Source organism: Grammomys surdaster, unplaced genomic scaffold (genome assembly GCF_004785775.1).
Source record: "Grammomys surdaster isolate TR1022 unplaced genomic scaffold, NIH_TR_1.0 141, whole genome shotgun sequence".
Classification (NCBI taxonomy): Eukaryota; Metazoa; Chordata; class Mammalia; order Rodentia; family Muridae; genus Grammomys; species Grammomys surdaster.
This window is the reverse complement of record NW_021604599.1, coordinates 11,427,065-11,450,886: the sequence shown is the minus strand read 5'-3', so window position 1 is coordinate 11,450,886 and position 23,822 is coordinate 11,427,065. Positions and strand designations below refer to the sequence as shown.

Below are 23,822 nucleotides of genomic sequence, written 5' to 3'. Positions count from 1 at the left end.
TCATTTGTATCTAGATCTCAGAATTCCTCTAAAACAGATATTAAACAAGTTCTTACAAAGACTGATTCTTTTCTTTATATTGAGATAGGCTGACCTAGAGTTCACTGTAACCAGGTGGATTCAAACTCATGAAACCTCTATCTCAGCCTCCTGAATGATGGGAAGAAGTGAATGACAAGCAACCATTCAACATTTAGTGTGAATCATTTATACTGAAATATGACCATTGTGCCACGAGCCAAAGCAGACTGAATGTTTCATTTATAATTGCTATTAACATTATGAGAGTATTTTCAAAAGAAACTTGGTAAATGCTTTATGCTGTTTTTTTTTTATCCTTAAAGGAAATCCCTCTACTTAATAACTGCCACTTTACAGGTTCCACGGAACAACTGTGATACTGTTATCTCTAAATGCGTGGTTCGTTTCTGCTGTCGCTACTTAAGCTTCTATACTGTTCTGATGGAGAGGCTTTTTGTATTTTTCAACGATCACTTGCCAGTCAGGATGTTTCTAAGAAACTGTACATTTATGAAGAATCATCTCAAAATTCTTCCAACTGTATAGTTTTGCAAAATTCCATCTGGTAAACCTAAGTATCTCAGGGCATAAATCTGAAACGGCTTTGAAAATGTCCAAGTTGAAATTAATGTCATGTGGTACACAGAAACATTTTATAAAAGTGACCACGCCCTAGCAGCAACCCAGGATGATTAAGTTTCTAATTCTAAATATGTACCCTAATCACCTCTCTCCTATACACTAATTAGATTCTCTGAGGGCAAATCTGGCCAAGAACTAGTGTTCTTCATTTGAATAGCTGAGAGTCAAAGGCTTTGGTAAGGAAGAGACTGAGATAAGTCATTAGAACTTATGTGAAAAGCCTGGAAACGCAAAATTAGGCACACAGTGTGAAGCTTCTTATGAGATAGGTATAGGAACAATGGACAAAGGAATCAAGACCTGGCATTTCAGTTATAGAAATGATGTCGTTGGAGAAAGCAATGCTGGGTTATAGGAAGAGCATTAAATTTGAAATCATCCTTCTAGGCTGTTGCTCTGGTTTTCCTAACTCTGCCTGGCACACAGTCTCCTATGATCTATTCTTCTCTCTGTAAAATATTCTCTTCTCTCTTTCCATTCAAACTTCCCATCTTCTCTGATATTGAAAGCCCAAGAGCACAACAGAAATAATAGTACTATGGTGGAAAATATTCAATGTGATGGTTAGCCAGGGAGCAGAACGGGGAGCAGTAGGCAAAGAGCATCCTTGTCTCACACTCAGCTACAGAAGCACACCCCACAAAACAGCAAGTCTGTTTCTAAGCACGTCAAAAGCATGCAGAGACGAACTTCATTTTTTTCCCACCACCCAAGGGTGTCAGGATCTTGCTGGGCAAATTCCTGGGATCGCTTCACAGCCCAAAAGATGAGGTATCCACTTGCACCAAGTGTTAGGAACACGAAGAAGTTAGCAAGAAACCTCAGGAATCTGATGAGGTGGATGTTCTCCTCCACCTGGGCTGCTCGCTCTTCTATGATGGCTTCCTGCAGCCAGGCAAAGCAGAATGGGAAGGAAACACAGCTGTAAGAAGGATCAGTAATTGAGGGAAAAAAAAGCAAGACACAAAAATCGTAAACTAAAATCTGAAAATCCGTCAAGTGGGTGAACGTAGACAGAAAAAGACAGTGAACTGGTAGGGCAGGAGGATCACAAGTTTGGGTCCAGCATCTGCTAAATAGCAAGCTTGAGGCTGGCTTGGGCTACACAAGACCCTTCTCAAACATCCCAGCATAAAAATAGTAACAGAGAGCGAATGAGAGAAAGAGAGCATACTCTTATAACACTAAGAGAATCTTCATTCTAAATGGTACTCTCCCAGTCCTTGTTTGGGGCGTGGGAGGAATATAAAGCTTGACTTTTATGAAACAATTTCATATAGCTTATACTGGCCTCAAACTCACTTTGTAGCTGAGGCTGTACTTGAATTCCTGATCCTCCCACCTCCATCGCCTAAATACTGAGTTTACAAGTCTGTACAACCATGTCCTGCTCTCCCAATATTATTTTTAATGCTGTTTTCTAGGGCTTTGGAATCAATTTACATACTGAGCCTACATGTTTCTGTAAATAGCCGGTGAGCACTGTCATATTATCTGAATTATTAGATTCTAATAGCGAGTGAACTGCTTTAACCAAGCAGCATTACTACTAAATTTGGAGAGGAGACGCCCCAGAGACAAAAATACAGCTGTTATGGGTTACAGGCTATTTTTGCCATAATCAGACTCGTGTCCATCTCATGTGTGGTATGCAGCAATGACAAGAGCATCCATCTCATATCTGTCAAGATATTTGATGATGATGTTGAATGCCTCACTATGTTAGTCTTGGAAATCAAAATAAGCTTCTGGGGTCTGTGCCTTTACCTTAAAGTTCATTGTGATGGAATTAAATTTGTTGTCAGCTGTTTCAGGGTTACCAATCAGATAGTCCCAGCTGCAAAACACCTTCCAGCTGAAGTTGAAAGTGTTGTCATCGCCACCACCATCATCACCGATATTTTTGGTCATCCTGAAAAAGCAGGAGTATAATTCAGCAGTCAGAAAGGAGAAGGAAAGGCAGATGAGGAATGAGAAAACAGCAGTCTCAGGTAAATTGGAAAGGCAATGTCTGGAAAGCATCACTAAACAGGCTTATTCATATAAGCAGACAATGGGAACACTGATTTCTAAATTTTATGGGTTTCATATTACTTAATTTTCTCATTCTATGGTGATCAAAAACTACTACACACTGATGGTTTAAATACCTACAGACTTTGGCAGGAAGCTGACAGAATAAATCCCCTAAAGAGAGAAGGTGAAATTATTTTAAGGGTGATATACAGAGCTACCTGAACTGTACTCTTCAAAAGAAACTGAGACAAAGACTGGATTGTAAAAACAAACAAAAATGAAAAAGTCATAGGACTGAGTCCTATGACTGGCCCTGCCTTTGCTTACAGTCCACTTCCCTTGCTAAGCACCATGACAACAGACTTTATCCTATTTTTCATCATTAAGTTCCCAGGCACTGGATAGCTCCCTAGATTGGTCCTTGTAAAGCTATCATACATTGTTTTTAAATAAATAGAAGTCAACTTGGCACTGGGAAAAGCTTTACCACTAAACATGTATATCACAAATAGTTTTTTGTATACAGGCTTGCTATGGGATTGCTTTCCATTCTGCCTTTGACATTATAAAAGGGTTGACGATGTCAGCTTCACTTTGTAAATACTTGCCATTCATCCTGGATCGTGTTTGTGAGAGGAGAATTTTGCATTTTGAAACTTATAATCTTTCCCCAGCTCATTAAGCAGTGACAGGAAATGGAACATGGTGACTTTAGGTCTCTCATATGTCACTGCCCTTCTGTTCCAAGCACCTTTGAAAGAGGGCCAACTGTAGTTTGGAGAGGAGGAAGAGGAGCCAGTCATATGCTGTGTTGAATGTGTCAGGAGGTCATGTTCCCATAGGCAAGGAACATGAGCCTTTCTCCTGTTCTCAGAGAGCCTCTAAAGGCAGCCTTAGGGTCTAATGTCATCATTAGAAACAGTGAACATTATCATCTGTGATGGAAACATTATGAAAATGTCTTGTAATATACTTAGGTTTCATAAGCTGATATTTTAAGGAAAACTTAGCACAAGAGCCATAGTAAGGCATTTTAATTCTAAAGGGTCTTAAAATGGACAAAGTATGTTATTTATTTACTTAAATTATTATTATGGAGAAGGGTAAGATGGGGTTTTACTGTGTAGTCTTGGCTGTCTCTGTAAATCAGGCTGCCCTTAAATTCACAGACATCTACCTGCCCCTGCCTCCCAAGTGCTGGGATTAAAGGTGTGTTCTACCCCTATCCAGCAAGAATAATTTTTAGTATAGATTGTAAAACTATAAGAGGCCACCCAGAACACGCTAGAGACACATCTTTGTCAGCATGAGATGGATGAATCCTCCTTAGCGATTAGGAAAATAAGAATGGAAATTGAGCAGTGGTTCTCATCTTTCCGAATGCTGTGACCCTTTAACAGAGTTCCTCATGTTGTGCTGACTCAGAACCCAGTTAATTCATAATGGTAACTGTTAATGAATCATAGCGTAAATATCTGTTTTCCAATGGTCTTACGGGACCCCCTATGAAAGGGTTGTTACACCCCCAAGGGGTCATGACCCACAAGTGGAGAATCACTTAGTTAGAGACTAGTGTTCAAAACTCCATTCTGGCCACATGAGCTTGGCCCGGTCATAAAGCCACTGAACCTTAAATTTTCCAAATACTCCATGAGAATAATTAGTATGTCCTCAGCTCACTTCACAAAACATCCTGGAGGGACAAATTGGTCCAAGGGAAGACGAAGAGCACAGGTGGCAAATAGTGAGGAGCAAAGAACTTTTCACCTACAAAAAACAATTGGTTTCAAACAAGCCCTAAGGGCAGATGGTCTTCAGTCCTCTTTTATTTAATCATCTGTAAAATGGTATTAGAGTTATTTTGTAATGTTTAGGAGGTAAAGGTTTTCTCTGGAGATGGAGCTCAGTAGAATGCTTGCCTAGTCTGCATGAGGCTTTGCATTGAATCCTTAGCACAGCATAAACCAGGCATGGTGGTATGTGCTTGTAATCCTATCACTCTGGAAGAACTTGAGGCCAGTCTGGGATACATGAGACCCTGTCTCAAATAAATAAATGAATAGATAGATAGATAGATAGATAGATAGATAGATAGATAGATAGATAGATAGATAGATAGATAGATAATAAAAACAAAAAAATAGAAGAACAGCTAAAGGTCTTAATGACATATAGTAAGTACATGCTAGGCAAATACAGATACTTGAAATACAAATTATGGTTTCGTTACAGGTTCAGAAATATGGATATTGCCAACTTTCCCACTTTAAAAAATACTTGTGTTTATACTTATGCCAGTTTATGATATATGTTGGCTTAGGATTCATACAAGATACTATATGTAGATAAAACTAACACCATTTACAGCTTATGTATGACAATATAAGGTACAGAAGGATGTTTTAGTCTATTCTATGAGAATTATTTCTGCCAGGCTCCTAAACAGACGTAAATATAGGCACTGTCAGGGAGCCTTGCGGTAAGGAAGCCTTGGGAAAGCCTCCTGGGCTAGGGTGGCATTAACACTCCTCGTTCAGCATGCCTTCAGTGAATTATTCAGCTCTCCAGCAGTTTGATAGATGTGAGCTATGCCAGTTAAATGCAGACATTTTTAGCTTATAGAATTTCTTTGGGTAAGAACATTGAGATTTGAAAAGCAAATCACTTTTAGTTTGAGATTATTAGCTTCAAATGCTATAGAGAAACTGATGGTTTTCTAGCCACTGTGAGCATTACAACGTTCACCTGTCCTAGTCTGCTTTCAAAACATAAGAATTGTATTTATGACTAGGATTTCAGATCTGTGAAGAGGGAAGAGAAGGGAGGAAATGACAAAATTACAGCAACCAACCATTCCTTTGCCAAGAATTCCCATGTCTTTCAGACCTAAACAGGAGAGTCCTGGACTAACAAAGAATTCTACTTTGAACACTCACGACATGCTCTACTTTGAATGCTTATTTTACTTTCTAACTTAGATCATTTAAAGTAGATTTTCCTCCCACTTTGTCGGTGAGGGTGAGGAAATACAGGCAAGGTCACAATGTTATTATATATGCTCCTTGACTTTAGTAACCATATTTAAATAAGCTTGGCCCAGGGAGTGGCACTATTAGGAGGAAATGTGTCACTTTGGGAGGGTGGGTTTTGAGACCTTCTTCCTAGCTTCCTGGAAGTTAGTCTTCTCCTAATTGCTTTCAGATCAAGATGTTGAACTCTTGGCTCCTTCTCCAGTGCCAAGTGTTCCTAGACCTTGCTATGTTTATTGCCATGATGAGAAACTGAACCTCTGACCCTGTAAGCCAGCCCCAGTTAAACGTTGTCTCCTGTAAGAGTTGCCTTGGTCATGGTGTCTCTTCTCAGCAGTGGAAACCCTAACTAAGACAAGTCCCTGTTTATTCTAGTGATGGATCCCATAAATGCACTATTACCCCAATAGTACAAAGGAGTAGTAGGAGATGGCAATAGAAAACATGACAAATGATTTCAACCTGATAACATGACAGCATGTATCAAACATGATACAACATGACATGATACAAACACTCAGATATCATCTATTCTTCTACCAAATATTTCCAATGTTGGCAATGGGAGTTGAAGTCATGGATATCATGATAGATCCAGGACTTTCAATCACTTAATCATACAACAAGTCATTAAAGCTCCATGACAAGAAGAGGTCCAAAATAGACTGGCCTGGTTCAGATATGAACAATTTTGAGAAGAGAAAGTGGAGTTAGTATCTAGCCACCATCTTAAATTGTATCCTTGGACAAACTTGAAAAACTGGCCATACCTCCTGGAACATCTTTACTTATGTGTGCTCTTTAGGAACAAGAGTTTACCAAGCACTGGATAAATGATCCATAGACAGACAGTACAACAGACATCAGAGATCTAGTAAATGCACCCAAAACACATAGAATATCACAATGATAATTTTATGTAAATAATATGATGAAATGTTAATACTCATTAAGTAAATTATACTATCAAAATTGCATTTATTTTCTCCATATTACCACTAAACATTTCACATCTGTTGTGCTTACCTTATTTAATACTTTATATTTAAATAATCTGAATTTTAAATAATTTAAATTCATTTTCCAGAATATTATTTTAGTTGTCACAGATCTATTAATGCAAAGCATAGTCCTAGGTAATGGCTTTTTATTCAGGCCTAGGGCCAGAGCCCAGGGCCTTTCACATGATATGCAAGTACTCTACCACTGATCCACTGATAGTATTTCCAGCCTTACATGCTGCTACCTTCTGACCCTGTAGAGTGCTCCGAAGCCCTGTGTTTGTGTCAAACATTTTTGCTTTGAGGGGCATAATAGTTTAACATTGGTGCTGATTCACCTCTTATATACTTGCCATTCACTAGACATGCAATAATACCAAATTTCATCCAGTTCTCAAAATGTTTCTGATTGATTCCATAAATTAGATTAAAAACTTACGCTTTGAGGACAACCAGAAAGCTGTATCCAATGCACATAATCCCCACCAGGAAGTAGGAAAGAGGTAGTCGGAAATTCAGCCATCCGATTGTGCGTTTATTGTCGTAATAGCCATAAAAGAGAACAGAATATTGTGCCAGGCCCTAAAAATCCAACAACAAAACCACTTAGTAGATGTTGTGAAGAGCAACACAAAGGAAAAAATGAACGTTAAAAGACTCCACTCAGCAGATGACTCAAACAGGTACAGATACCCAACAGCCAAAGAGTGGACGGAGCTTGGAGACTCTTGTGGAAGAATAGAAGGAAGGATTGCCGGACTCCGAAGGGGATAGGAACTCCACAGGAAGACCAACAGTGTCAACTAACCTGGGCCCTTGAGGCTCTCAGATTCTAAACCACCAACCAAAGACACTGCACAGACTGGACATAGGCATCCCTGCTTATATGTAGCAGATGTGCAGCTTGACCTTCATGTGGGTCCTGAACAGCTGGAGTGGGAGCTATCCTAAAAGCTGTTGCCTATCCGTGGGACATGTTGTTCTATCTGGGCTTCCCTGTCTGGCCTCAGAGGGTGAGGAAGCGACTAGCCTCACAGAGACTTGAAGTGCCAGGGAGGTGGGGTACACACCCACTCATAGGAGGCTGGGGAAATGAGGGAAGGCTTGTAGGAGGGAGTGACCAGGAAGAGTGCAGTAAGTGAGATGTAAAGTGAATAAGTAAAAAAAATAATAACAAATTAAATTTTAAAAATAAATAAAAATAATTTTTTATAAAAATTTTGACTGATGTCACAGTCTAACATGCGCCCTATTATTTTGTTCCATAGAGTCAATGTTTTGGTTGTCATATTGATTGACAGCTTCCTGATTCAGCTGAACTTCATTGACATCTAAATAGATAAAATTTTCAACCAAGTATTGGCTGTTTCCAACGTGGAGCTATTACTGTAAAATCTCCATTGAGTTAAACATCAAAACAATTGTCATGGTACCACTTAAAGAATTTGCATATAAGGGAACTCTAGAATGTGCCTCCTGAAAATCTTGCACTGAGTATCCATTTCCTGTCACTTCAAACATAATTAGATTGGTTCCCCCTTAACCATAGAGGATGTATCTCAGCTATATCTTAGCACAGTAAGCAGGTGAGATGATATTGGAACCAGAGTATCCTCTAGCCATATGGATATCACTCCCTCATAACAGCCATGCTCATCTGTGCAGTACACCTTTCCCTCAAGTTATCTGCCCAGGTAGAGCTACCATTTCTCAAATCACCAAATGCTCCCCTCTTGGCACATAGAACACAGAAGTGCTCTGATGCTACTTTCTCTACTATCGACTTTCTTTTTCACACTTTGGATACTGAGGCATTCTTTCTGTAACATCATATCACATACCCACTCCCCAGCTCCTGTCTCATTTCTCATTAAGAATCACATAATTGTTTCTCTTTGTGAAATAATTTGCAAGTTTGGGGGTAACTTGTTTGAAATCAGGTGAGTTACTTTTAAAACTTCTACAAAAGCCATTTGGCTGTCTTAGACGTCATTTACATCAACTGGTAGGACCCTACCAGTGAAGGAAGAGGAAGTGGAGGTAAACCAACATAGGAAGAAAAGGGGTAAAGTGCCCTGGCTTATATGTCCTAGAAGGAGAATGAAGAGAGGGAACTAGGAAAGATGATTTAAACAAAGATGATGGCTAGTTCAAACATGATACTAACAAGATCTGAAAACTACATTTTTCATCTTTTGTTTTTAGTACCATAAGAACCAGCAGAAAATAAAATGTTTACACACACACACCTCAAATGAGTCTAAGGATTTAAACGAGGGTGAGATGAGATGTAAGGGCTATAGGCAAATATCCATCTGCTAAGTCCCTCTGTACTCTATAGGTCTGTGCTTTCAATTCTTTATCTTAAGAAATGAAGGTCAAATGTGATGGTTAAGTCGAGGGGGGGGGTGGTTAGTGGTCACCAGAAATCCTATGTAAAACAGTTTCTAGTGTGTCATTGGACATGTATCTGATGAGATTAGCATTGGTATAGGGGAAATTAGTAAAACAAATTGCTGTCCCAGCATCAGAACAACACATCCAAAGAGACTCTGAGTAGACTAATGGACAGAAGAGAAATGTGCACCCTGTCTTTCATGTTGCAATTCGTGAGCTGGACAGCATCTTCTTATCACCTCCTGCCCTCAGACTGCACCTCACATAGTGAGCTTCCAGGTGCTCATGATACTTGGACTCAATCTACAGGATTCAGAGGTCTCTGGCTTATAGATGGAAGATTATGGAATGTCTCAGTCTTGATAATTGTGGGTCAATTTTGTAAAATGATTATCTTCACATATATTATATATGAGTTTATTAAAATAATGTTCTATAGGTTTTATTAATTTTTAATTATGTGTAATATATAAAGACATATATAAAATGTAAACTATAATTTCCATATATATTGGTTATTGGTTATTTACCTGGCAAACCCTGACCAATTCAACCTAACAGAATATTTGAAGTTAAACAATTCATATAAACTTCTTTTAGGGAGTAAGGGGGCTAATCTTATGTCCAATAAGAAATCAAATAGGGTGAATGGGCAAAATGCCAAAGAAGCAGAAATCTTTATCCCAAGGCACTGTGTCCTGGTGGGAGTATCTGGCTCCTTCTTGTCTGTCAAGTTGTTTTACATTAATCCAGTTGAGGTCTCCTCTTACCTGTCCTGATCCACTGTGCTGGGTTCTTTATGATGAGACAATGAGAACAGAATTTGATGAGACCAGACACTTGACCTCTGGTTCAGTTTAAATGTTACATCCTCAGCTCTTTGTTTATTTTTTATAAGTGTGAGACAACACGTATTTTCTACGCCATTGATTTTTCTCAGCAAGCAGGCCTTACTCATTTCCTTATGCAACCCTGGCATTCTGAGTGCTCACTACAGTAACAGTATCAGCCAATATCGCTTGTTGATAATTTAGTATCAATCAGACAACTTATTTCTTTTTAAAGAGCCACCTAGTGAACCCTGAGAAGTTGTTGCTCCTGAATTTTGCATTCTTCTTCAACCAAACGTTTCTTCCACAAGTAGAAATTCTCCAAGTATAGCATCCCCAGCCTTTCTCAAATTCCTCACTGCTTCCCAAGGAGTATAAGCAAGTCTGAGATTAGAGTGGAAGTGATAAGAGAGAGCTCATGCTTCCCTTCTGGAAGCACACACTCTCTTTGTCTGCCCATGCAAATGGACACCTGCCCAGGCACGAGGTCTGGCTGTGAAATCTACTTTTCCGTAAAAGATACTGCACCTTTCATGCCTGGCTTAACTTTATTGTTTCCTCTGGTTAGCTCACAACATAGTTAAATAATGGAGAAGTTATGTACCACAACATTGCCCCTCAACTAACACAAATGAATATTCAGTAGCTGCTACCCTTATACATATTGTTCAGGTAAACAAACTCGACCTTGAAAAAGTTATGTAACATGAGGCATGTTTTTTGCCAATACCCCATGCACATGACCACTGACCTACTCAGTTCTCCCATGCATTCTGTCTCCCAAGATGTGGATTACATTAGCACCATATCTTCACAGGCAAAGCAAGAAATGAGACATATCATCATCAACCTAACAGGAAATCATGGTCCTTGGACATCTTATTTTTTGAAAAGGTTTCAAAGTGTTTCATCTCCATGTCCATAAATATTATAACCTGGCATCTTTTATAATTCATAATCACAATATTAACAGGGCTAAGAAGACAACCTAAAATAGCATAAGAGAACAGAACACGTGACGAGCCGCTGGCGAGGTCAGCACAATAGTTCCTACAGGCAGCTGGCTCATCTACAGCATGTCCCATTCGACGTACATTCAAAGCAGTCACTTCATAAATAATAGACTGGACCAATGTAGGGGAGAGTCTTCTTGATGCTCGTGTGTATGAGGGGAGGGGGACATGACAGAGCTGATTTTTCATAAAGCTTTCTCCCATTCACCTATTGCTACCCATGCAATCAAGTGAACACATAAGCATTGCTAAATTCAATTTTAATTTCAAAAGCTTTATCAAATCCATCATAGGAGTATAGTGATGGTTAAATATGAGTTGAGAGTTCTAGAAGAGAAACATTTTCCCCAGCCATGCAGTGGGCAAGCCACATGTCTTTCCCCTTCCCTTAAAGGCTTTAAACTATAGCAGTGCACATCTGGAAGTGACCAAAATAGCAATGACTCCTAGGCCAGCCAAGGCTGTATTCAGTTGCTATGTCAGTGGGCCCTGATTTCCCTATGGGAGAATTCTCCTCTCCACCTCCAAATCTGTGACAGATAAACTACAGCCACAGCCAAACTTCAAATCAGCACAGAAAATTTCCTTTCCTGCTCTGGGCAGCATGTTTGTGTGTTATTGAAAAGAACCAGTCTTGAAGGCTGCAATTGTTCTGGTCCATAGTCACCCACGTATCACCACAAAAAGAGAGAAAGCTAGAAGGTTTTGATTATTTTGTCACTAGGCATTAAGCTCTATGTTTATGTAATATTTACTGAGAACTCAGAATTCAGTAAATACAACACAGAGATAGAGGAGAAAAAGTGGATCAGTGTGCTCCTCAAAAGTTCTGCATGCAAAATATCCATATCAGAAGTTTTCGTGATTTCATATAATTCTAAATAAATACTCCCTGTGAAAGATAAAACTCTATCCCCAGGATGGTGAATTAATTTCACTATGTTAAGCAACTCATTAATTTATAGTAACTGCCAGACAACTATTTTGCAGGCAAAAAAAAAAAAAAAAGCCACAAAGTTAAAACTGGTAGACAACGAAGGTAGGTTTTTATGAAGCATGTCACTGAAGGGGGTGGTTGTTATGCAGGAACTGAATCCGTCTACTTTTCTACACTGATTTTTTTGTTTTGGTTTTGGTTTTGGTTGTTTTGTTTTTTGGGTTTTTTTTTTTTGGTTATTTTTATCTTTTACCTCTTCCAATCAATTAAGAAAGTTGGGAGTATGAGTGAAACAGATGAGCAAAATCACTTACTATTTAAAAAAAGTAAAGAATGTGGAGGCTGAAAATACCCAACAGGCTGGGCAGTGGTGATCCATGCCTTTAATCCCAGCACTTGGGAGGCAGAGGCAGGTGGATTTCTGAGTTCTAGGCCAGCCTGGTCTACAGAGTGGATTCCATGATAGCCAGGTCTACACAGAGAAACCCTGTCTCGAAAAACCAAAAAATAAAAAAATAAAAATAATAAAATAAAAAAGAAAAGAAAATACCCAACAGAAGCCTCAGTTAATGTCAGAACAGCCTGTGGTCCTTGTGGACAACAGCTGGGAGCCACCATAGTCACCTCTGTGTCCTAATCAGACCCTATGTCTCCCACTCAATCTTTGCTCATCTCTAAGATCCCTTTGTTCTTGTGGACACACAGACTCCAAAACCTAGACTAGACGCCGCTGGGCTCTAATTTGTTTCTTTGTTTAGTTACTAGCGTTTTATTAGCATATGGGGTAGTGAGTTTCTCTGTGACATTTTCTTTCATTGGCTCTGGTGCCTTCCCCAGCCCTTCCCTGTCCCTAGGTCCTCTTCTGTCCTCTTTCTACCCACTAGCACCTTTGCAAGCTTCATGATGTATGTGTTCTATTATCCTCTTCTGTCTTCCCCAACCCTAAGACCACATTTTCCCCCTTTCCTGTCCCCTATACCCACACACAAACATACACATATTTATCTTTCTGACTCTCAAAACTTTGCTTAACAGAATACTTCCCAGGTCCTTTCATTTCTTTCCTCTGAATATTGTAATTTCATCTTTCTTTACAGCTGAATAAAATTCCATGAGGTATACACCACATTTTTCTTACTTGTTCATCTGTGGCTAACACCAGTGACAACAAATACCAGCAAGGCTCCTTGTTCACTATAGTGGGACTATAAATCCATGTAGCCACTAGGAAAATAAGTACAGAGGCTTCACTAAAAACCTCAAAATAATATTAGCATATGACACAGTTATACTACTTCTGACATATATTCTATGTTTTACCATGATGAGACTTGATACATGGTTCTTGATGCATAATTTGTGTGTTAGAGAGACAAAGTAGGGCTTAGCCTCCACAGACTATCTCTCTTCAGCAGATAATATCAAATACTCCATTCCTCAAAGCTGTGATGAAACCCATTTGTTTGGGTGTCTACCTGTGGATCAGTGCCCTTGTCTCTTTGCCTCCTGAACAGGCCAGAGATGCTGATACATCCTTCTTCGGCTACTGACTTGTCCATATCAGATTTTTGTCTTTGGAACATTTTTTCCTTCCAACAAAAGAATATTTTCTTGAGCTAGATACTCAAAGCAGGTGTTTAAAACATCTACAGTATGCCAAACATTGCTCCAATACTTAGGCTACACAATTTAATTTAGTTTTTCTACCAGGCTGGTATGTTTTTAATAAAACATTTTACATGTATCTGGCAAGAGGTCAGGGAAGTTGTCTGGCATCTTAGCGGTGATGTGCAGTAAGATTCCAACTGGAGTGTATGCAAATCCCATGATGAAGTGTCTTTCATTAATTGCACTGTGTTATATTTTGTAAAAAGTACGTGCATTTTCCTGTCTTGCGACCACCATGCTCAGCTACTTTGTGCCCATAACTAACACTATGAGTCCATAGCCTGATGTTCCTGGCATATCTCATTCCATTATGATGATCCACAGGTGAGAATTAGCACATTTCAAACACTTTCCCAAATTGACTTCTTTCTCCTTTCTTGGAGAATGGCACCATGTTCCCTCTGCTAGAAACCTGGTCATTTACATTGCTGTCCCATTTTTGTCCACAGCCTGTATCCAGTCACTAGCTAAATCCTATAGTTTCTGCCTCATTTTTCCATTGTACAAGATCCCTTCTCTGCACTGCTGCCTTTTGAGGGTTCTTTAGATGACTTTAAAAAGTCATCATCTTAGAGGGACTGGGAATGGCTCAGGCCTGCAGTGTCTGCCATGAAAGCATGAGACCTTGATCTGTAATCCCCAACATGCACATAAACACTAAGTCGGGTTGAAGAGATGGTTAAGTGGTTAAGAGCACTTGCTGTTCATGCAGAAATCGTGGTTTGGTTCTTTGCACCTCTATCAGGTAGCTCATAGCCACCTGCAACTCCAGTTATAAGGAACGTGATGCCTTCTCAGGCTTCCATGGGCACTTGTACACACAAGATGCATATATAGAGAAGCAGGCAATTATATAGACATTAACAAAAACAAATATATTTTTCTAAGCTCTCTCTCTCTCTCTCTCTCTCTCTCTCTCTCTCTCTCTGACACACACACACACACACTCACACACACACACAGACACACACTCGCAACTATAATCACAAGGGTCCTCACTGGGTAAGTTGCTGTATGTGTTTGCATCCTGCTTCAAGACCCTTCTGTACCATCTGCTATCTCTTGGATACACTCAGTCTCTGAGCATACTGAAATTGTCTTCCTAGGCTGTGGCTTCTGCTGACTTCTCAAGAGCCAGATCTTAAAGAGAAACGTTTTCTCAAGCTCTTCAGATACTATAGGCTCTATGAGTTAACAGCCCTCCTCCATTCCTCTTCTCATTCCACTTGGAAAATGTGCAATAGCTTCTCTGCTTGGTAAATTAAAATTTTCTATATTGGTTCTCTAGGGAATAAGCACACCTCAGGGTCAAGTGGCCTAATTAATGATTGCATATTAGTAAGACCATTCTGCTATGGGTTTCAAATTGGTCCTCTGATTAGGTCTCTATAAGAAATGAACATGGGACTTTTATGGCTATTTGCCTCTCCTTTCCAAACAAATTATTTAAAATGCAGATAGGAAATAACTATAGTTTGACACACTTCTCTCAAAACTCTACATAATAAAATTCCAGTAAACCTGAACATTAGACCCATAAAGAAACAGCATGTACTTTAATATGCCTAAAAGATGGATCTGATCATTTGAAAACGTAGCATTACATAACAACTGTTGGTTTTCTCAACCAATTAGATTATAGCATTGCCGTAGGCAGGGAACATGTTCATTGCTTTGGCACTCCAGTTTGTTCCATTGATTTGTTTGGCATTGACTGAGTCAATAAATTGCTTTCAGTGATCATTAGCACCTTCAGTCAGAATAAGCATCTTTAGATTGCCACCTAAATCATTCATCCCTAGATGTCTGCTCTCTGCTTATTCATTTTAATAAATCACAGGTTATCATTCAACACAGTAACATGACAAGTATAATCTTATGCTCAATATTGTGAATTAAAACATCAAAAACCATCTGAGAGACATTCTCAAGTTACAAAAAAAAATCTAATCTGTCTATGTCATCTAAAATTCTTATCTAAAAAAATTGAGAGGCTCTCAGTGTTGGAAAGACACACTACTGTGTAATTTCTTTCCACCAGCTGGGGAAGTAGCCTTGCAACAGAACATTTGCCAATATATGTATAAGATATATAAGGCTCTGGGTTTGATCTCTTGACATACACATATATGCATATACACATGCATACAAACATATGCAGGCATGCACACACTCATATACAGATGTATATGTGCTTTTCCTTTGATCTGCACATTGGAGGTTGAAAAAATGATATTAAGACTCTTGCTGGTTGGTTGACTTCTAAATTTGTAAACATAAGTTAGCAGGATGTGGACTTAAAATCTAATATGTTGGTGTTTGAATACAGTGAGCTGTGCCAGGTGAATTCAGCCTTTCACACAGCCCTAGTCACTAATCAGAATATACTGATGGACTCCCCTCCACTCTTCTCTTATTCAGCTTGCCTACCTTTAATGTGTTCAGTCTCTAGACCTCTCAAAATCTAAGGCTGATGATGCCACAACTCATCAATAACCTGCTTAAACTACTTTGTATTACTCTAAGGAAAAAAATACATTCCAGATTCGAGAGGATCTCACATGGTTTCACATTCTCTTATCTCCCCACCACAAGATAGTTGCTGTTCTCTTCTACTCACTAGAATGTCCCACCTTTCTCAGGTCAGGACGTATACAGACTCTGCAGAGTACAATTCAAGGGTTATTTTTCTCAGAAACAGCTGTTCCTTCCATTCATCTCTTTCCCTTAGCTATGTCAGGTTCTCCAGTACAGTTCTCCCAACACTATATGTCTCTTTCAGAGCAGTTTGTATGGTGGTTGTTACATTTTTTGATGTTATTTGACTGCTCTGCTAAATTTTTATATTCCTGAAGACAGAGGTTTGGTTGGGCTTTGCCCACCCTTCCTCAATGCCTGTCACCTGGCAAATGCTTATCGAATGTTTGCACAACAATTCGAGTAACACAAAAGGAGACGCGGTTTCTGTTATTACACACAAAGAAAGAATCCTGCTGTCCTGATGTAAGTACAGCAAGCACCAGCCATACATCCCCAGGGAGCCTCAGCCTTGCTTAGCCAGCTGTGACTTGATCAAAGTGACAGACTCTGACATTTGTTGTTAAGGCAAAGGAAGTCAAGATAGGGTGTGACAGTCCCAATTCCACAAGTCCTGGACATCATAAAATCTAAAGGCAGACTGAAAAATCTCTCTCACCACTTACGCAGGTTTTAATGAAGTCTTAGAGTAGCAGGATAAGAAACTAATGAACCAAGAGAAAAATTTAGAATGAAAAACTGAGTTTCAGTTGTCTCTTCCTCTCATGATCCTCTATGAACCTATTGAGTAAATTGCACTAGATATTGAGGAAGTGAAGCAAACATGTTAGCCAAGGAGTAACAGCCCTCAGATACTGCTCATCTGTTGCCATGTGCCTGGACAACATTCTACCCTGCTCCATGCCAGCTATGAGAATGGCATCATACACTCAGATGAGAGGATCCTCACCTCTTCCAGTCATAGTCTGGCTAAGGGAAGACCCACATCTCTATGGAAATGGAAATGTACAAGTTTTCTTTTCTCCACAGAAGCTTAGTCAGCTGTTTTGGGTAATGTCATGAAGGGAGGATTAGGTAGGAGATGAGTGTCTGCTGACCTAGCCCAGTACTAAGCACAAACAATGGCTAAGCCAAAACATTCATGCTGCCTATATTATAAACCTATTGAAGTTCAAGGATGGAAATGATAAGTGCTCTGATCTAAACTGAAGGAGGTAAAGTCACTTCCTGGCCAACAGACTCCTTGGGTAGAGGTATGCTGCTTAGATCGCCTTCCAGAGACAGCCTCCAGTTCTCACACTTTGGATCTACCAGAGTACAACATGATGCTTCATACCGAGGCCACATACAATGCACAATGCCAGTCCATTGATTGAGCATATGGGGCATGTACTATAGAGCAAGGTTATTGTGGATATGGAGGCTGGACTAGGAATGGCCCCCACAGATTCATGTATTTGAATGTTTGGCCATAGAGAGTGGGACTATTCGGAGGTGTGGCCTTTTTGGAGTAAAGGTGGCCTTGTTGGAGAAAGTATGACACTGTGGAGACAAGCCTGGACAGTGTCATGCTTCCCACGATAATGATAATAAACTAAACTTCTGAAACAGTAAGCTAGCCCAATTAAATGTTTTTCTTTATAAGAGTTGCCTTGGGCATGATGGCTCTTCACAGCAGTGAAAACCCTAACTAAGGCAGTGGAGCAATACAAATCCTCCCAAATAGTCTTCCCTCTTCAGTTTCCTTTGCAGTTGTCAGATCCACCCCTAATTTATGGATGCTTTACTTGTCTAGCTTTTGCTTCCTTCTCCTTTCTCCTCCATGAGAGTCTCCCCCAAAATATCCTCTCTCATGTATTATAGTTTTGTTGCCTATTTCTCAAAAATCCTAAAGACATTTGCCTTTCAAACCTGACTCCTTGAAAATAAAGATGAATTTGGACTACTGAAATTTAGGATATATTATTCTATATGGAAGACACAAAAATCTCTCAGAATGTGGTCAATACAATAAGAAAAGAAGAAACTGACGTGAGCTACATCCCAAGTAAGCACAGTTACTCTGAAAGGTTATTTAAAAGAGCTGCTGACACTGGTTATAAAAGAAACCAAAGCCCCTCTATGAGCATTCCTACTATTGCAAACCAAGGTCCTTTGAGGACAAGCTTCAAGGCTTGATATGACAGAACCAGGCTTGAGAAGAGATGTTAAAGTAAAACACACAACTTAATGTGGAAGTCCACCAGATTTCAGTTAGAGTTTCAGTGCATCCCGTAATTATCTGTGTTGTCTTTGGCAACTGTAAAAATATTAATAGCTTCTATCTTGCAGGCTGGTTATGAAGATAAAATGTAATGTTAAATGTCAAATTTAACTTTTATGATTATGTTATCTCTTCTCCCCTGACCTTTTAACGCCTTCTAACTCCCACATCCTTACGACCCATGGAAAACGGAAGGCAAAGTCAACTCATTGTTTACCCATCCACATTCTGCAAGAAGCCCCCAAGCTGAAAAGCTGGCTGCGTTCCCTTTTATTCTAAGCATGTTTCTTCAATGATATGATCTCAGTGTCTGTTGACAGCTTAATCACCTTCCAAATTCTCCCTTGCCCTTCCTTCCTTCTTCTTACTACAGTATGGAAGCTATGGTTTCTTCCCCTTCCCCATCTCATAATTGTGTCTTCAAGTATCCTGTCAACAGAGACATCCTCTTGGTTACCAGTTGCTGAACTTTGAATCTTAACTGCCTCCCTCCAAAGCCCATGTGTTAAAGGTCCTCGGGCTGATGCTGGTAGGAGATGGTCTCTAAAGGGATCTGCTTGTTGTGAACATCAGAAAGAAAATTCTTCAAGGGTATTGTCTCTTCTTCGTCTTTTTTCTTTGCGACACGAGGTGAGTAGTTTGTGCCACAACCTACTCCCTACCATTGTCATCAGATGCCCAGAGCCACGGGTCTGTCTGACCTTGAAACAGACTCTCCAGAACAATGAACAAAATAAACCCTTTTCTACACATAAATTAATCTCTATATAAATTAGCTATCTCTATATAAATTAATATTTTCTTGTTGTGACAGAATGATAATTAACACAGACTTAAATTCATTTTTTCTAATTCTACTAATTCCAGTTATAACATTTCTGACTATTTGGTTTATAGCATGTATATTAGTCTATTTCTTACAGTTTTAATAAAATAGATATCCCTTATGAACCTATCATTTGGTGCTCAATAAAAGGGATCATAACTCTCTTGCTCTGTGGATGCTAATTTGTGACTCTGAGGAATCATAAAACTGGTTTCACTCACATGTGTCACCTGATACTTGCTAATACTAATTAGAGACACTGATAAGTTGTGGAAAATGCTTCCAAGTAACAAAGCTAAGCTGGAATTGGTGTCCCAAGACTCCCAAATGAGATTTAGTAAATTAGAAGCTGTTTAGAATATCCCATTCATTTACAAGGTTTTCTGACTCTTTTTATTTAGGAGATTTTTCTACCACAAGAGGTCACACTTGTATCTGCTTTTAATGTTTTGTAAATGCAGACTTAAGGGCTTTCTTTTCTTCCTTTGTCTGCATAGAGTGGCCTAGCTAAATTGACATGGAAGAAAGAATCTAAGCCATGGCCTAACTGTCCATCTACCAGTCATCTCTACACTAGACCCAAGCACACTTTGTAGGAGCTGCCTTTGGCTACTTTGTAGGTATTTCGACTACCCTTGACCTTTTTTCTTCTACTCTTTCAAACCTCTAACACTAGATAAGAGAGAAAAAAAGAGAGAGGAAAAGAAAGAGATACCTGAATAAAGTCCAGGTTGGAAAGGGGACAATATTATTGTTAAACTACTTCCTTCTGATTAGTAGCATCAAGGTCCTTAGGTCCTTCACCATCATGATATCTAATTTCTTGTTATCTTTTTTAATACAACTACTTAACAAACTGGTAACATCAACAACCAACAACCAAACCACACCAACCCCACCTCTCAGGGACTGAGCACTTATATACCTTCTGAAGAGTCCCCAGAATTCCAAGCATCACACAATCACAGAAACTACTTGCATCTGGCAAAATCACTCCCCTGCCAGAGCACAAAGCAAATCATAATCAGCTGCTATGGATAATCTAAAGAAGCCCCATATCCCATACCTAGGATTAAAATGAAAATATATTCTTATATTTGTGTTTCTTAAACAAAAACTCCAGAATTGTCACTACACACCTTTTCTTCCTGGTGTGTCTTTGGAAGCCAGAATGTAGAGCTATCTCTTCTCCTCTGAGGAAGTGTGGTGGGATTCTGGACTCACCTTGTGATATAGAGAAAATCTCTCTGTGAACTCACTGTTCAGATGATTGAGTCAAAGCCCAGGCAAGAAAAGTAAAAAATCTGCCTTTGCATTTGAAGGACTGATTTGGAAACTGAAAGTTTACTATCAAGGTAGAAAATGGGATCAAACTGCTTCCATCCCACCCCTCTGGGGTGGACACAGAATTGAACAAAGCCAATCAATTTTCTAGAAACAGCCATGAGAATTCTACTGAAAATTAGGGCAGAAACGATGCTGCTGGCACATACGACATGGGTAGAAACTTTGATTAGGGCTTGCTCAGCCAAAGACCTTGATCTCACTTTTCCTCATATTTAAAATCTTGGTCATGGGGTGGATAATTTCTACAGTAATCCTATGTATGAAATTCTTCTATTTTCCTAATTCCTAACTTAAAATTCTAGTTGCTTCAGGGGCCTCTGGCAGTTCATATAGAAACAACTTCTAGCTTCAGAATTGTGCTGAGAATCCCAGCCCTGTCATTTACTGAAGAACTACCTGAAGAACTGAAGAAAAAAAATTGCAAAGCTCAGGCACCCTTAACCTCCCAAACGACAATGTAGGAGTAGTAAAGGTCAGCTTTACTAGAATAAGGATTAGTTACAAATAAATTATCTTCTAGTTGTTAAGTATTTTGACTTTAGTTTTCCCTTGATATATGTTAATCTATAATTATCATTGTCTACATAGTTATCTGTATAACTGTGAGCTCCCCAAACACACACACATTCATTTCTGTTTATGCTAGGATGGAGTGAATCTTTCTCCTGACACAAATGGGAAAACAGAATATCGAGATATTAGTTAAACTCCTTCCCTGCCAAAGTTAGAATAAAATCTTCGAAGAAAACAAAGGAGACCAAGGCCCTCAAACTTCAAGGCCCATAAAACTTAAATGTCTCATAAAGCAACAATATTAATGTCTCTGTGATAATATTCATGAGCAATTTGCTAATTTTATTTCCCAAAGATCCTTCAGTGAATCCTCATTAGAGTCTGACTGCATTTATTTCTTTTGTTACTATAATGTAAAAGACCTTTCATTACCTTGCCTGAAATACCAATCCAGTCTTATCTGATATAATAAGCCTTGTGCTGCTGTTCTGTTTCCTAACTGCTCCTTGCTTTCTAAGCCAAACAGAAAGACAAATACCACATGTTCTCACTTATGTGCAATCTAATCAACAAAACACAGAGACAAGAAGTGGAATGAGGCTTCCAGAGCACAGGGAAGGGAGGAGTCAAGTAATGGTAATTAAAGGGCAAAAGGATCCCCTTGGGCAGGAGCAGCATATCTGAGCTTTTTATATCACATTTATATCTATTGCAAAGCATAGCAGATAACCGAATACTGCACACTTAAATACTATTAAGATAGTAAATGTTCTCATCATAAAAATCATTAAATATCCAAGGTCCACGATAGGTTCATTAGCCTGATCTAATCATTTCATTCCATATTAAAACACTGTAACATCACTTTGTACCCCATGGTCTAAGCAACTCTGCTGTCAACATGTAATTAGAAAATGTGAATTTAAAAATATGCTACTATAATTTCAATAGAGAATACTAGAATCAAAAAGCATAAGAACGTCAACTGCTAAAGATCTGGACGAGTATTAATCTTTATGTACTACTGTGGAAACGTTTAACGTTCAACCACTCTGGACACCAGTAACTTGCTAAAAAGGTAGGCACATACATACTCAGTAATTCTTCTCTGGCTTATCTACACAAAGAAACAAAAGCATGAGTCTACGAACAGCATTCAAGTAAATACAGTAGCATTCTCAAAATAATCAAAACACTGGAGAAACGCATCATTCGCCAGTGAAAAGATAAACAAAGGAAATTAAATGCATGCAATTCAATGTTCTTTCTGTGCAATAAATCATGATACACGTGTACCAAAACCTAAGACATAATAAATGAAAGATACCAGACTAACAATACAATGTGTCATATGACTGCATTTATTCCTACAGAAAAATTTGGAAAGGGCAAAACCATAGGAGGAAAATTTGTGTGAGATTGGGAGGTGAAGGCTGGACTGCAGACAGGCTTCTAATAAAGATGGCTTATAATTACTGCCACATAGATTTACTTTAAGTTATCAAGTCGCACACTTATACTGGGTGAATTAAATGGTCTGTGAATTATACCACAATAAAACTGAAAAGTTTAAGGCCTCAAGGTTAGAAGACTTTTTTTTAAGTCTTTAAAAAATTATCTCCTATGAAACACAGCCCTTCTCAAGCAGAATTAATCATATATGGTGACTTGAAAGAAAAAGACCTCCATAGCCTGTTATGTTTAAATGCTTGGTCCCCAGTTGGTGGAACTGTTCAGGAAGGATTAGGAGGTATGACCTTCTTGGAGGAAGTATGTCGATGAAGGTAGACTTTGAGGTTCCAAAAGACTCACATTATACTCTTTCTGCCTCCTACTTGTGAATCAAGATGTGTAATCTCAGCTGCTGCTCCAGCTGCCTATTTCCCCGCCTTTACTATATCATCATAATTGTAACCCTCTGGAATCACAAGTCAAATTAACTTCTTTCTTTTATTCCCCCATTCTAAGAATGATTAAAGCATCCACACTTTGGTCTTCCTGCTTCTTGAGTGTCATATGGTCTGTGAGTTATATTGTGGGTATTCCAAGCCTTTTGCCCAATATCCACTTACCAGTGAGTACATACCACATGGGTTCTTTGAGGTAAAGGGAAGGAAGAACCTGGGACGGAGAGAAAAGGGGGAGGGAAAGGAGGAGGTGTATCAGTGTGGGAGGAGACAGGGAGAAGTACAGAGGGTCAAGAAATTGAATGGAGGTTTGTAGCAGTGAGGGATGGGGAACTGGGGGTACCCTTTAGAAAGTCCAAGATACTAGGAAAGCAAAATGCTCCCAGAACCCAATGGGGATGACATTAGCTGAAATACTCAACAAAGGGGAGAGAGAACCAGTAGAGACCATATCCAGAGGTTAGACACACCCTCCAGATGAGGGATGGGGCCACGTACCCATGGCAAAAATATTAACTCAGAATCGTTCCTGTCTAAAGGAAATAGAGTGGAGTAGAAACTGAAGAAAAGGCCATCCAGAGACTGCTCCACCTGGGGATCCATTCCATATGCAGCCACCAAACCCAGACACTATTGCTGATGCCAAGAAGTGCTTGCTGACAGGAACCTGATATGGCTGTCTCCTGAGAGGCTCTGCCGGAGCCTTACCAACTCAGATGCAGATGCTCACACCCAACTATCTGACTGAGCACGGGGACGCAATAGAGGAGTTAGGGGAAGGACTGAAGGAGCTGAGGGTGTTTGCAACCCCATAGGAAGAACAGAGACACCCCTCCCCCGAGCTTAAACCACCAACCAAAAAGTACACATGGAG

General features: G+C 39.4%; 1 protein-coding gene across 2 annotated transcripts in view; it reads right to left on the bottom strand.

Moving 5' to 3' along the window:
• The window catches only part of Tmc1 (transmembrane channel like 1), a 157,619-nt gene that overhangs the window by 37,658 nt on the left and 96,139 nt on the right, over nucleotides 1-23,822 (bottom strand). For both annotated transcript variants that reach the window (XM_028764094.1, XM_028764095.1), the window contains 3 exons: nucleotides 7,149-7,291; nucleotides 2,431-2,575; nucleotides 1,354-1,548 (listed from right to left, as the gene is read on the bottom strand). In XM_028764094.1, coding sequence (XP_028619927.1) covers nucleotides 1,354-1,548; nucleotides 2,431-2,575; nucleotides 7,149-7,291 — 483 coding nt within the window. The remainder of the gene's footprint in view (nucleotides 1-1,353; nucleotides 1,549-2,430; nucleotides 2,576-7,148; nucleotides 7,292-23,822) is intronic.